The 14978-nt window shown below is 43.8% G+C and overlaps 1 protein-coding gene across 6 annotated transcripts in view; it reads left to right on the top strand.

Moving 5' to 3' along the window:
* TARBP1 (TAR (HIV-1) RNA binding protein 1) overlaps positions 1-14763 on the top strand; it is a 66016-nt gene extending 51253 nt beyond the window's left edge. The window contains exons 23-30 of one of the 6 annotated variants that reach the window (XM_025284520.3): positions 1394-1480; positions 4184-4380; positions 6282-6363; positions 8405-8576; positions 12998-13189; positions 13375-13499; positions 13915-14051; positions 14399-14763. In XM_025284520.3, coding sequence (XP_025140305.3) covers positions 1394-1480; positions 4184-4380; positions 6282-6363; positions 8405-8576; positions 12998-13189; positions 13375-13499; positions 13915-14051; positions 14399-14567 — 1161 coding nt within the window. In that variant the 3' untranslated portion in view covers positions 14568-14763. Of the gene's footprint in view, positions 1-1393; positions 1481-4183; positions 4381-6281; positions 6364-6628; positions 6727-7313; positions 7401-8404; positions 8577-12997; positions 13190-13374; positions 13500-13914; positions 14052-14398 lie in introns of those variants that run through there. The other 5 variants (XM_025284523.3, XM_025284524.3, XR_003109016.3 and 2 more) reach the window with 5 other exon arrangements.
* Positions 14764-14978: the final 215 nt, after the last annotated feature.

The raw sequence follows: 14978 nt of genomic DNA, 5'->3' as shown, positions 1-14978 counted from the left end.
TTTCCTGTAACCATCTATCTACTGTTTTTCCTGGTTATGCCAGGCTGGGTGATTCTGCATGTGGTGTCTGCTGGGCTGGGGACTGCAAATGGCTTCTTCCCCCATGTGTTTTCACTTCGGCCGCAGTCATGGGGCCAGCCGAGGTGCCAGGCACTGCTCTCTCAGCATGTCTCCAGCTGGGAGGCCAGACCTGTCTCTGGTGCACAAGGTTCCAAGAATGAGCATTTCAGGAGGATGCGTCTCGGTGTTCTCACGCTCCCCCGGCCTCTGATCACATCCTGCTTTCCTGTGGCTCATCAGCCCAGAGCAGATGCATGACCAAGCCCCCAGTCTGGGGAGGGTCTGGGTTAGGGCATGAGTGTGGGGAAGCTTGTTTCACTGGGGACCCCTAGGAGACTGAGTAGCCCTCTCACCACCTGAGTACCTTTCCTCCTCATCACCAGGCTGTTTGTACCGTGCTCCAGCCTGAAATGGTCTTCTTTATCATCTTTGCCTACATAGCAAAGTTTTCCAGATTGAAGTTCACATGTGCTTTGTGTCTTTTCTTAAAGGAAGCTATCTCCCTGAGTACTTTGGATCTCCTTAGTGTGGGTTTTTGTAGCAGAGAATTAGTTCTTGTTATAATGAGAATTTTAATATATTGTTTGATTGGATTTTATCTTTCTTCCCCATAAGGCTCTAATCTCCATGAAGGCAAGAATCTTACCTATTTTCGTTTTCCCCTCTTTCTGCAACAGTTACTGGTCCATGGAAGACATTCAGTAACTACTTGTTACATAAAGGGATTATTAATCATCAAATGTTCCTCTTGGAGCAGTTTCTGAACTGTAGTGTCTATAGTCTCCAGTCTACCTGGCGTTCATCAGTTTTTCTTAAAAATAATGTGTAATTCCAAATCACTTAACCGAGAAGGTTTCCAAATTCCGGGTTAACACTTTTACAAGCAGTTTTTCCTCATGACTTTTTAAAGTGCCTGCACAGTCCCGTGTTTACCCTTTGCTGCTCCCCCTCCACTGGGAACCTTTGCTTCCCGTTTGCCTGTGTCTTTGTTTGTCATCTTCATTTGCACTTGTTCCCTTTCCTTCCTGCTTCCCATGCTGCACCCCACCCTTCCGACCCTGCAGTGAGCTCACCCTCACCCCCGCCCTTGCTTAACCCTTGGCGGAGTGTCTAGTGCCCTGTGTCTGCTGAGGGTTGCGCTGTGGGCATTTGGCTCCAGGTCATTCCTGTCCTTTATTTGCTTGTGCTCGTCTGTTCCCCCTCTAAGCCGTGGCTGCATCAGAGAGGAGCTGGCCTCTCATCACCAGCCCCATGGCATCCAGCCTGGTGCCTTGAGGGACGTGGGTTCACTGCGGCTGTGAATGACGGTTTGGTGTATCTGATATATTTTCAGGGTGAAGAAAACCTTAAAACAAGCATTTGTACATTTTTATCAGTTTTGTCACACTTGGACATCATTACTGAAAATATCCTGGAAAAGGTGAGTATAAATTGTTCATAAGAAGAGCTCAGGCTTGACCATCAGAATAGAATTTATATATCTGTATGAACTTTTTTCATGTGGCGTATTCCTTGTGTGTTTTGCAGCTTCTCTGCTTCCACCCTCCCACTAATGACAGATGCGCTTTGACACAGAGGCATACTAAGGTGTCGCCCACAGGCACACACACTGAGGTCTACCTCAGCACATGTTAATGGGCAGCTTGTAATGATAGGATTCTTAATTTTATATAAGCATTTGTGTAAAATTATTTAAATAAGACTTCCCTCATTATATGTAACTGTTGTTTAGCCAGTGGAGTTACTTAACACATGCTCGTACAAAGAAACTTACGGTCAGAGTATTTATAAGCCATTGTGTTCTTGAAGGTTTATATGAAATGCTGTCATTATTCAAAGTGTGAAGGCCAGCTCTTCCATCTTTCTCAGGTTTAGAGCATCTTCCCTAGATAAGTAGAGATCCTAGCTAATTCTGGTTCATCACTGCGGCAACTGTGAAGAATTCAGGGAAGCCTGCCAGTAAGATTTAAAGTTGGCTTAAAACTCAACGTTCAGAAAACTAAGATCATGGCATCCAGTCCCATCACTTCATGGCAAATAGATGGAGAAACAATGCAAACAGTGAGAGACTTTATTTTTTGGGCTCTAAAATCACTGCAGATGGTGACTGCCACCATGAAATTAAAAGACTCTTGCTCCTTGGAAGAAAAGCTATGACCAACCTAGACAGCATGTTAAAAAGCAGAGACATTACTTTGCCAACAAAGGTCCGTCTTAGTCAAAGCTATGGTTTTTCCAGTAGTCATCTATGGATGTGAGAGTTGGGCTATAAAGAAAGCTGAGCACCAAAGAATTGATGCTTTTGAACTGTTGTGTTGGAGAAGACTCTTGAGAGTCCCTTGGACTGCAAGGAGATCCAACCAGTCCATCCTAAAGGAAATCAGTCCTGAATATTCATTGAAGGACTGATGCTGACGCTGAAACTGCAATACTTTGGCCACCTGATGCGAAGAACTGACTCATTGAAAAACACCCTGATGCTTGAAAGATTGAAGGTGGGAGGAGAAGGGGACGACAGAGGATGAGATGGTTGGATGGTATCACTGACTCAATGGACATGAGTTTAAGTAAGCTCCGGGAGTTGGTGATGAACAGGGAAGCCTGGCGTGCTGCAGTCCATGGGGTCCAAAGAGTCGGACATGACTGAGCAACCGAACTAACTAAGATTTAGAGCAAGATTCTGTATTATTGAATCTGCAGAGAATGCACTGCAGTGTTGTAAACTCTGGGAGAAAATACAGTTGACCCTCAGTCTACACAGGAAGTAGGGGCACTGACCGTCTGCCCAGTGGCAGATCAGCATATAGCTTTACAGTCACCATAATACAAGGTTACTCACCTGTGTCTGCAGATCCAACCAACTGCTGATCAGGTAGCCCTGTAGTAAGCATTTAGTGAAAAAATCCACGTGTAAGTGGACCTGCCCGTTCAGCAGTCAACTGTCTGAAGTAAATGTTGTGTAGGTTTGAAAGTGAGGTAAAAATATTCTGAGAATAGGTTTCCTAGACTTTTTTCAAAGTCTTGTCTTTAACACAGTAACAGTCAAATTTGTGGTTAACCTTTTTTCATCAATCCTAAGCCAGACCTGTCTCCCCAACACATTTTAACCTGAAAAACCATCATAATATCTTAAAATCAATGGTGTGTTACAGTGTCTGGCAGCCAGATGGCAGTCATGTGAAAATTTATGCTAACACCTTTTGGTAAGAGTAAGAAACGCTAGCATCAGATACTATCCTGTGTTATCTTTCTGCTTTAAATATGTGCAGGGAAGAGATTTGCTTACAGTCTGTTGAGGGAAATAAGATACACAAAAAGCTGCAGTGTTGCTGGGCTGTTAGCCTGGTGCAGCCAGGAGCGTTTTCCGGTGAGCAATTTAGTAGGAACATTAAGGTAGCTCCTGATACTTTATCAGATGTTTGACTCCATCTGGCTTCCACATTATTTCACATCACTTCCTTTGCCATTCAGTATCTGTTGAACTGTGTGGTTTTACAGATCAGGGACTATTATTGCGTAAAATCTCTAGGCTGTGAAGATGGAAAAATCTGTGAATTCACTAAAAAAGACTATAGCAAAGTTTAAGTTATCTTACTATTCTTCTCCCCATTTCTTAATTTTCCTGCCACCAATCAATGTTATGTGGGTCCAAAGTCACCATTAGGAAAAACAGGGTGGTTCAGACCAAAGACCAGGGGAAACAGCACTTTGATGGGATAGCTTGCCTTAGAAGTAGTTTCAAGTTCACCTGAAGTAGAGCTCTTGAAGAATATTTCTTAACTTTTTCAGCCCATGGTGAGGTAATAAGTGAGGGAGACTGTTTAAATACAGGTTATATTATAGTTAGCATGAAAGTGCTTTGTTCAGGTTGACCTCGGTACTGGAGTGTGGGGGAAATGTGTGGCAGCTTCATAAATAAGAACTGAGGAGCTGGGAGGATACTTGCCTTCTTGAGGAAAGGGCCAGGCCGGTGTATCTCTAACCTGTCTGAGAATGATGATGCAAAGCCAGTGAAAGATAATTACTTTGTAGCATTTTCATCGTCTGTAACCTTGTTTTTGGTCCTACAGTAGAGGGTCAAATGGTCCTGGTTTACATATGAAGAATGATTCTTTCTTTTCAGAAACTAATTCTGAAGCAAGCCCTTACTATCGTGCTGCAGTGGTGCTTCAATCACAATTTTAGCATTCGACTGTATGCGTTAGTCGCTCTTAAGAAAATCTGGAGCCTGTGTAAGGGGTTACACATTGAAGAACTTGCGGCTTTAACTTCTGTTATTGAATCCAGTCTGAGTCAAGTGGAAAACATGCATGGAGCAGGGTAAGCAGGCCTTGTCCTTTCCCCTGGCCAGCAGACCATGTGGAGAGGTGTCGGGGGTGCCCAGCCAAGGAGTCAGGGGTCCCTGGTCCAACAGAGCATGGGGAGAGGTGTTGGGGGTGCCCAGCCAAGGAGTCGGGGGTCTCTGGTCCAGCAGAGCATGGGGAGAGGCGTTGGGGGTGCCCAGCCAAGGAGTCAGGGGTCCCTGGTCCAGCAGAGCATGGGGAGAGGTGTCGGGGGTGCCCAGCCAAGGAGTCAGGGATGCCTGGTCCAGCAGAGCATGTGGAGAGGCGTTGGGGGTGCCCAGCCAAGGAGTTGGGGGTCTCTGGTCCAGCAGAGCAAGGAGAGAGGCGTCGGGGGTGCCCAGCCAAGGAGTTGGGGGTGCCTGGTCCAGCAGAGCATGTGGAGAGGCGTCGGGGGTGCCTGGTCCAGCAGAGAGTGTGGAGAGGTGTCGGGGGTGCCCAGCCAAGGAGTCGGGGGTGCCTGGTCCAGCAGAGTGTGGAGAGGTTTCAGGGTGCCCAGCCAAAGTTCAGAGGTGCCCGGCCGCAGCAGCTTCTCTTAAACACATAACAGGCTGCGGTGTGCAGAACCCAGGTCAGGGAGCATTTAAGCCGCTCACTGTTTGATGTGCAGTTTAATTACAGTTCTAAGTGCTGTCAGCTCCATCGTTGACTTTTTTTGCCTTTTTTAACTCTTGGTCTTTATCTTGAGCTGTTTCTCTTCAGTGCAGCTGAATGTTAGCATCCTCTACTGTCAAAGAATCACTGAGAAGCAGCATGATCTGACTTTAAAGCCATGTGCTCGTCACCCCTCCATGTCCCCACTAAAGCTGGGAGCTTCTTTTTCTTTTCTAAGAGAACTTCTTGGTTCCCCAAACAAAGTCCTACTCACATGCTTGATATCAAACAGATAAAACACTGCTGTGGTGGGTGGAGTTGGGAGGGGTGCACAGCGCAGAGCAGAACCCAGGGGATGGGAGCTTGGACACGTACTGGGGTGTTGTCCCTTGAAGAGGCTTTGGAAAGCCAAGGGGCAAGGCCAGCAGCTGTGTAAGGAGGGGGCTGATCTCCCATCTCAGATCTCCTATTTGTTACCCCACTGGTTTTGAGGCCTGGTCGTCAGTGACAGGAGGGACTGGAACTCAGGGGTGAAGAAGGCACATTGGTGGGAGTGGAGAAGGCGTCTTGAAATTACTGCTTTAGCTTGGGGTTTGTTGATCATGAATTTAACCCAAAACCTTCTGGTGGCCATGTTTTATCATTTTTTTCCTACCTCTTTGGCCTTTTCAGCCTTGTTAGAGTTTTGGTTTTTTGTTGTATTGTGTGTGTGCTTGTTAAAGTTAAGAAAGTAAACCCTTGTATTACTTCTGTTTGCCTTAACACTGCTACTGTTTGGCTGTGTGCCATGAATCTTCAGAGTAGAAAAAGTGACCTATGTAATGATTTTCTCTCCTGGAACAAAAATTTAAAAGCTTCTATGGCCAGAGGGGAATGTAAGACTCCCAGCCTAGATTTCTTACACAGTTCCCTTTTAGGATTCTTTTTCCCCCGGCATGTGAGGTGTACCTGTGGTAGCTATCATGCGATTTTCTAATCCACTGACCACCATCTCTTTGAGGAAGCGGAGACCTGGTTTTCATTCTTGTTGAATTGTTGTAGGACTGGGAGAGAGGTGTTTAATTTCTTTGTCTGTTTTTCAATTTTTATTTCAAAATATTGCATTTAGGATCAGCTGTTAAAAGACTTTAGTCTTGAAGATAGAGGTGTACAAATCTTGGGGTGAAATTCACAGATTTTCTACTCATTCTAAATTCCGAAGTGCCTGCGTAAAAGACCTAACTGGTTTTCACTCTTACCAGAGGCGATTCACTAGTTCTGTTCCTCAGATGTGTTTTTAACCCTTAGGAGCGCGAAGAAGAACTGGCAGCGCATCCAGGAGCATTTCTTTTTCACAGCGTTCCACCCGCTGAAGGATTACTGTCTGGAGGTGAGCAGAGAAGAGCGTGTGTGAATTTTCTCCCGTGTCTGTAGCCCTGATGCACCCTTATGTGATGAGGTTAACTGTCCCTGCAGCACATCCTCCTGTAATAGCCATCCCTGCAGCACATCCTCATGTAGTAACCGTCCCTGCAGCGCCGCCTTCACATTGTAAGGCTCTCAGTGTCACTGAGTCACCGCGCGGAGATGGCTTGCTCGCGCTTCGCTCTTGAGCAGTGAAAATTGGCTAGTCATTTTCACTTTCTGTTTCTCAGGCAGTGTCTGGCTTGTAAACACTGGAAGGGGGAATATTTAACTCTGAACAGAAATCTGTTCTGACATTAAAAGGAAATGAGTGAAAACATTTGTGCAGGTGAGATTTGTTGTATGAAGCCCATTGTTAATGAAAGATCAAAAAGATCTACTCTTTTAAGTGCGTATTTTAAGTTCTGGATGATTGAAATTGTATCGCAAATGATCTATCACCTCACTGATCATAATAGATAATGTGCTTACGTAATTTTAAGAACCATAAACTTACTTATTACAGTTAGCATGTGAATTAATATATAGATTATTAAAATTTATGTAAATGATTACTACTTTCTTCCTTTTTCAACTGTAATTATCATGTTTTGCCTTTGATGTTTAACTGTGTGACCAAAATTTAAATACACACACACACACACACACACCACCCCCCTCCCTGGGACCTTTCCTCTAAGGAACTTGGAAGTATCAGTAACTTAAGCTACTGTGCATAAGAGTTTTTGTTGTTGCTGTTGGGTTATTTGTGTGTGTGGATTACTAATAAGCTGGCCTTTTAAAAAAGAAATATAGAGATTTGTTTATTGTGAGATATTCATCATATAACATTATTGTGTGGTTTCTGTTGCTTCATTGCAAAAATTATTTAGGAGTTTTCAAATATTTTAACATGCTCTGTTCTATGTCCTTTAGCACCCAGAACGCTTTGTTTGACATCTTTCTGAAGGACTCTTAATAACTCTGTAGTGCTAAGTCAGCCTTTTCTATTCACTTCTCCAGCAGGAGTAAGTCCCTTGCTTCCCCTCTTCCTTCATCCTGACTTTGACTGCCTCACCCTCATATATTTAATATATTTTATTGTCCATTAATTATATGAATCATAACTGTGTACGTGTAAATAAAGTAATGGCTCACGAGAACTCCTGTCTGTTTATGCATTTGGAGCTATACTTAGTAGCTACTTAATAAACATAGTTGCATCCAAGCCAGTTAAAGTTTGCATGAATATTGCTAACAAAACCGTATTCATTCTAAAAGCTTTTATGAAGACTTGCACAATGTTATAAGTTTGTTATTTCATTTTTAAATTGCCTATTGTGCTTCTGTTCTGCTTCTTATGTGCCTTGTCACCTTTGAGGATTTCTGGATCTCACTTTTCTTGTAGTAGGTAAGAAAAGGGAAGGAGGATTGTTATGTAATGAATGAATAACTGCTGTTTACAAATCACTTCCATGTGCTGTTTTAACCTGATTTTACCCTCATTTTATCAATGAGGAAGTTGAAGCTAAGAAAGGCTAATGGCCTATCTGACATCACACAGCTAAGATACAGCTGATGCAAATCCAGATTCCAAATCTGTATAATGACAGTGAGGGTAAAGATCTGGCATCACAGGACCTTGAATTTGTTTGCTTATGGAGGTATTTGTTTGTCGATAAACAGTATTTATCCAAATACCGTCCAAGACTAATGCGGATCAGTTCCCACACACTTTTTGCTTGTGTTAACGGCATGGTATGTAGTACATACAGTAAGAAATACTGGAGCGGAAGATCTGCCTGCTCTCAAGGATTTCCAAATCAATCCCTTAATTTCTTAGAGAAGATAATAAATTTAGATAACACAATTGCTATAAGATTTAAATGAAAGTATGTAATCTGACCAGACATGATAGTTTGGGAGAATACATCAGTAATAATAAATTGTACTTTAAACATTTTATCATGTATTTCTTTATTATTTTTAAGGGGCAAAAATTTTAGATTTTACAATTCTCCTTTCAGACGATATTTTACATCCTTCCACGCCTCTCCGGCCTTATTGAGGATGAATGGATTGCCATTGGTAAATTTACCAGGTTCACTGACATTCCTTTAGGTGCAGGATTTCAGTGGTACCTTTCTACAACTCATCTGTGTGAACTAAAGCCAGGTGACTGGTCCCAGCAGGACGCAGGTAAGCATTTTTGTTTTCTTTTCCCCCTGTTGCCTGATCAGGCTCCCTGATTTATGTTACTCAGAAACGATAGTTGGTCGCTTTTTCATTGATGTGCTGACCTCAGCTCCCCCTGTGAGAGAAAAGACAGAGAGTGTGGTGTCACTCTGACTAGTACTTCTGTTCTAGTTTTAGAAGTACAGTATTATTTATTCATTTACTTTTTAGAAGTAGGCTTTTAAAATTATCTATTATTGTTATTTTTGGCTTCACTGGGTCTTCGTTGCAGCACTCAGGCTTTCTCTCTAGTTGTGTGGCTTACGGAGCTTAGGTGTCCATAGGCATGTGGTATCTTAGTTCCCCAACCTGGGGTCAGACCCATGTCCTCTGCATTGGAAGGTGGATTCTTAACCACTGGACCACCAGGGAAGTCCCCTGACTAGTACTTTAATCTAGCCAATGTCAGTTGGTTTTGCTCTTCAAAGCCAAAGAGAGCCTCATCTGCTTTACTATGTAAAGCTAAAGTCTTCTCTATTCTTTGCCTTCTACTATATATTTCTGAAAAAAGAGTTTTTTTTTTTTAAGGGCCAAATTAAGCAGTCTCTTTTCTCGTCCCGTTTGGGAATGAAGCCGAGCTCTGCGTTCCATTCTCTGGCTGGACATCACTTATCTCTTACATCTTCGCCTAGGCTCCAGCCCTCAGCCACGCCCCACTTCTCTGCAGCTTTCTCTAGGACCTGTTGATCACCTCCTGCTCCTTCTTCCCCTCAGTCAGGCTTGCCCTTCCAAAACCTAGGATCAAGTCCTCCACCCATTTTTAAAACCACAATGAACCTTAAGAGATGTGTAGTAGTGATCTGTATTCTCAGCATTTCTGTCACTCACATTGTCCTCTTCACTTCCCCTAACCCAGAACCATCCCTGCGGCTTCTTTCAGAAAAGCAGAAATTGTCTTCCTCTACTTCTGTACCATACCTGACTTTATGTAGCATTTATTTGCTTGTTTCCTGCTATCCTGATTTTCCTCCTCTGTCTGACTTTTCTTCCTCTCCTTGAGCTCTCCCAGTTGTCCCTTAAATTTATACTTCTCTATAAATTTTAGTGTTTTTAAGCATCTCTTGGATAACATGTTAAAAGTGCAGATTCTTGAGTCCTGCCGTTAGATTTTAACTCTGGAGGACAGTTCTGGGAATGTGCATTGTTTAATCAAATACTGTGGATGTTCATGAATGCATTTTAATACTATCACCTTAAATTTATTTACTCAGTCTACAAAGATTTACTGATTGCCTGCTACAGGCTAAAAGTTAAGACAAAGGCCGTGCCCTCAGGGTACTTAATTCCTACTTGAGCACAACCCTACACTAATGGATAAGATGCCATAGCAAAAAAGTACTGTGGAGACAATAAAGCAGAGTAAAGAAACAGTATGATAGAGGATTAAAAAGACCTTTTTCAGGCTTCCCTCATAGCTCAGTCAGTAAAGAATCTGCCTGCAAGGCAGGAGACCTGGGTTCTATTCCTGGGTTGGGAAGACCCCTGGAGAAGGAAATGGTAATCCACTCCAACATTCTTGCCTGGAAAATCCCATGGACAGAAGAGCCTGGGGCGCTACAGTCCATGGGCTTGCAAGAGTCTGACACAACTTAGTGACTAAATCACCACCAAGGAGCTGAAGTTGAGCAGAGGCAGACAGGAAGTGGGAACAACTGAGGCAAAGCCTGGAGGAAGAGCTTCCCTAAAATAGAGATCAGCAAATGTGAAGATCTGTGGGCAAAACACGCGACAAGAGCCATTTCCGTGTGGAAGGGACAGCCTGCTGGGAAGGAGAGGAGGGAGCAGCAGCACCTCCTGACGTCTGATTCGAGTCCCACTGTGGAGAGGGATGAGGAGTTATTGAATGGGGAAAGCCTGCACAGGTCTTTCTGTTTGTTTGTTTTGGGTAAAGAGAGATACTGCAATATGATTGCTATGTCGTTGTTCAGTTGCTAAGTCATATCCCACTCTTGGCAACCCCCAGGCTTCCCTGTCCATCACTGTCTCCCGGAGTTTGCTCAAACTCATGTCCATTGAGTGGGTGATGCCATCCAACCATCTCATCCTCTGTCGTCCCCCTCTCCTCCTGCCCTCAAATCTTTCCCAGCATCAGGGTCTTTTCCAATGAGTCACATCAGGCGGCCAAAGTATTGGAGCTTCAGCATCAGTCCTTTCAGTGAATATTCAGAGTTGATTTTCTTTAGGACTGACTGGTTTGATCTCCTTGCAGTCCACAGGACTCTCAGGAGTCTTCTCCAGCACCACAATTCGAAAGCATCAGTTCTTTAGCACTCAGCCTTCTTTATGGTCCAGCTCACATATCTGTACATGAGTGCTGGAAAAAAACTATAGCTTTGACTGTGTGGACCTCTGTCGGCAAAGTGATGTCTCTGCTTTTTAATATACTGTCTAGGTTTATCATAGCTTTTCTTCCAAGGAGCAAGAGTCTTTTAATTTCATGGCTGCCATCACCATCTGCAGTGGTGTTGGAGCCTGAGAAAATAAAATCTGTCACTGTTTCCATTTTTTCCCCATCTATTTGCTATGAAGTGATGGGACCAAATGCCATATTCTTAGTTTTTGAATGTTGAGTTTTAAGCCAGCTTTTTCACTCTTCATCAAGAGGGTTTTTAGTTCCTCTTCTCTTTCTATGCTGAAACTTAAATGCTAGGATCCCTTGGGTGCCTTCATTTTTTCTTCCCATTCTGTTTGCTCTCCTTGCACATTTTTTACTTTTTTACAGCTGGAAACCACCACCTGTGTAACTGCACCTTTCAGATTTTTTGTCTCTCCCAGCCTCTTTCCTAAGCCTGCTGGATGCTTACACCAGCTCTTCTATAAGGTCTTTAAACTCAGTATCCAAACCCACATTAGCTTTCCACCCAGAGGCTCCTCCTCAGTATTCCCTTTCTGTCAGTGGGGTTGCTTGCTCTCACAGAAGTCATTCTTTTCCTGTTGTCCCTTGCCATGTCTATCCGTTACAAGAGCTTGGCACCTCTGCCTTTACTCTTCAGCCCCTCTCGCATCATTTAATTGAGACTTTTTGTCTTTGCTGGGCTAGTGCAAAAGACTCTCAATGGTTTTCCATCCCCAGCTTCTCCTCCTCCACATCACTTTTGAGGATTTTTCTAAAACACAAAACCAGTACTGTTAACCTGTTCTTAAAACCCTGTACTTCCTCCTGTCTATATGATAAATTCTTTATCATTATACACAACATCCTTAGGACCGGGTCTGAGTCATGTGCCTCCATCAGTTGACTGCTGCGAGAGCCTGAAAGCGCCGCCGCCGCCCGAGCCCCGTCCTGCCGCAGCCTGCGTGTGCGCATTCCGTGTCCGTAGCCTGCACCGCCCTTCCCGTGCTCTGCTCCGCAGACTAACGCTCCCTCCCTTGAGCCCTCCTGGGTCTGGCTCTTCGCCCTCCCCCCTGTTAGTAACGCCTCCCTTTGTGAGCACGCCATCAGTATAGGACTGCATCACCGTCCTGTTCAGGTCTCCTCCGTCCCCAGGAACCTCAGTGCCCCCGTCTGCTCAGTCAGGTTCGGAGTGGGACAGGGTTGAGGAAGAGCCTGGAAGGAGGATCTCAGTCCTGAACACTCAGTTAGACAGGTCAGTGTGTTCTGTGTGCTCAGCGAGTTGGTGAAGAGATAATTGTTTCAAAGAATAGTCCTCATTTTAGAAAAGGGCCCCCAAGTACTTGTAAAATAAGATAAAAGCTATTTATGTTGTTTTCTGGAATACAGTATTCCTATAGAAAATTCCAATCTAATAACACTGTTTGCAAGATACAGCATTATTTTCTGTATATCTAAGAAAAAATGCCACCAAACTATGATGTGGGCCTTATGGATTCTAAGATGCTTCCAAATTTTGGATATACTAACATGGAAAAAATGTGCATCTTTTATTTTCACAAATTGTTGTATTTTGCTTAGTAGAGTTGAATTTGAATATTTGCAACTATTACTGAAAATGGCAATTGTATCTGAATCCAGCTAAAGTTCTTTAGTTAAAAATCTCATTTTAAACTGTTCATTTAAGCTCTTAAAAAGTATATATAAGACTTTCCTGGAGGTCTAGTGGTTAAGAATCCTCCTGCCAGTTCAGGGGACACGGGTTTGATCCCTGATCCAGGAAGCTCTCACGTGCCCCGGTGCCTGAACCACGACTCCTGAGCCTGCGCTCTAGAGCCTGAGAGCCGCAGCTGCTGAAGCCCGCGCGGTCTGGAGCCCGTGCACCACAGCGGAGAGTAGCCCCTGCTCAGCACAACCAGAGAAAGCCTGTGTGTAGCAACCGAAGTACCCAGCACAGCCAAAAGCAAATAAAATAAATCTTATCTCTGTATACACACACACGTATATATATGCATGTAAATAAACAGGTTTATATTTTCTTTTTCCTTCCCAGGTTCCAACTCAGGTGAAGCAGATAACCAGTCAGAGTGGACTGATGTTCAGAAGAAGATCATCCCATGGAAGAACCATGTTCCAGACTTTGACCTGGAGCTGGTATTTCAGGACCGTGCTGCCAAACTTGGAAGGTCAATCAGCAGACTGATTGTAGTGGCCTCACTCATTGATAAGCCAACCAATTTAGGAGGTAAAATGACAGTTTTCTGGGGGGGCTTGCTTACAGTCTTTTGATCCTGAAAATCTATACTCAACCCAGTGCCATTTGGGGCTTCCTGTCCACATTCCACCTTCTTCGGGAGCTTCAGAGGAATGCCCGGGGCCTGGTGGGCTTGGCCTCAGACTGGCGGCAGTATCCCCGCCTGTGCCGTGCAGGGCTGTGCCGGACCTGTGAGGTGCTCGGGGCCGCGGCGCTGGCCGTAGGCAGCCTTCAGTGTGTCAGAGACAAGCAGTTCCAGCGCCTCAGTGTTTCAGCAGAACAGTGGCTTCCGTTAGTGGAGGTGGGTGCAAAGGGTGTGATCATTAAAATTTTCATTCATCAGACTCTTTCTAGTACTCTGTCTTCACCTGTCCATCCTTTTGCAGTAGTCCAGCCTGTCATACTTTAAAAATAATACTAAAAAGTAAAATATAGCCCACTCTGTTCTCCCATTCTTTTTTTTCTCTCTCACACTATTATATTTTTAGAAATCATCAATAATGTAGACTTTTTAGTAAAATGTGTCCTGTTGTAACTCACTCTGGTTTTATAAATGTATATGATGTTGGGAGCATTCTTTTTTATAGTGTATAATTCTGTCTTTTTCCTGTTAACAAATTTCAGTTTCATCAGAAGTTTTTTTTTTTTTTTTACTGCTTTTACTCCCAGCAGGGCTGTAAATGAACGATTTAATATTATGCTGTTTTTAAACTAAGGTAAAACCACCTCAGCTGATCGATTATCTACAACAGAAAAAGGCAGAAGGTTACACCATCGTGGGTGTGGAACAGACTGCCAAAAGTTTAGACCTAACCCGGTACTGCTTCCCTGAGAAGTCTTTACTCTTGTTGGGGTAAGAACTTTGTCTTGAGTCTCTGTCTTGAAAATGTTTCATAAGATTTACAATTTTACCTGGGCTCCTGGTCCTACACCCATACCCGACTTCTGACTTAAAGGTTTATGAAAAGTGCCACCCCCACCACCACCCCCCTCCAGGTTTTCCTTTTACTTTACCTGTTGGGGATGGTCCGGTGAACACAGAATCAACCCATAAACCTTGTTACACTCTTATTTTTCTGGTACCGTAGACTTTTGTTTCATTTTGTTAACCTGTCTCTTCCAGTAATATCCAGGATGTCTAAGAAAAAAAATTGTTTTTTACAAGAAAACTAACCTTTCTCTTCCATTTCTCTTCATCAGCAACGAACGTGAAGGGATTCCAGCGAATCTGATCCAGCAGCTGGACGTGTGCGTGGAGATTCCTCAGCAGGGCATCATCCGCTCCCTCAACGTCCACGTGAGCGGGGCGCTGCTAATCTGGGAGTACACCAGGCAGCAGCTGCTGAAGCAGGGGGGCTCCACGGCCTGACGCCCGCGCCTCTCCTGAGACGGGTTGTTGTCGGTGCTGCTGACATGTTTTAAAACTACCCAGACTCATGAGATAGATTCTGAAATCGACTGGGATAGTTTGTCTTTTTTATTCACAGTTTAATGCCAAAACTTTGTCATGTGCCTTAACTATATTACTGTATATGTTGTCCCCTTTAATAAACCTTTTTAGCTAAGTTGTATTGCTTCTTTAATAAAATATTTTAATTGTGGAAATAAAACAATGAGTTTTAGAAATATCTTTTCTTTCCTAGAAACTAGTACTGTCAAATGTGGATTATGGTGGGAGAAGGCAGGATTAAGGCGGCTGCAGTTATCTATGAATACTGTTCCCTTGCCAGGAGGAAGCACAGGGGCTGGGGCGGTGGGGTGGGAAGAAAGTTTTCCCCAT

This window comes from Bubalus bubalis, chromosome 4 (assembly GCF_019923935.1).
Source record: "Bubalus bubalis isolate 160015118507 breed Murrah chromosome 4, NDDB_SH_1, whole genome shotgun sequence".
Taxonomy (NCBI): domain Eukaryota; kingdom Metazoa; phylum Chordata; class Mammalia; order Artiodactyla; family Bovidae; genus Bubalus; species Bubalus bubalis.
This window is presented reverse-complemented; position numbering and strand designations above follow the sequence as displayed.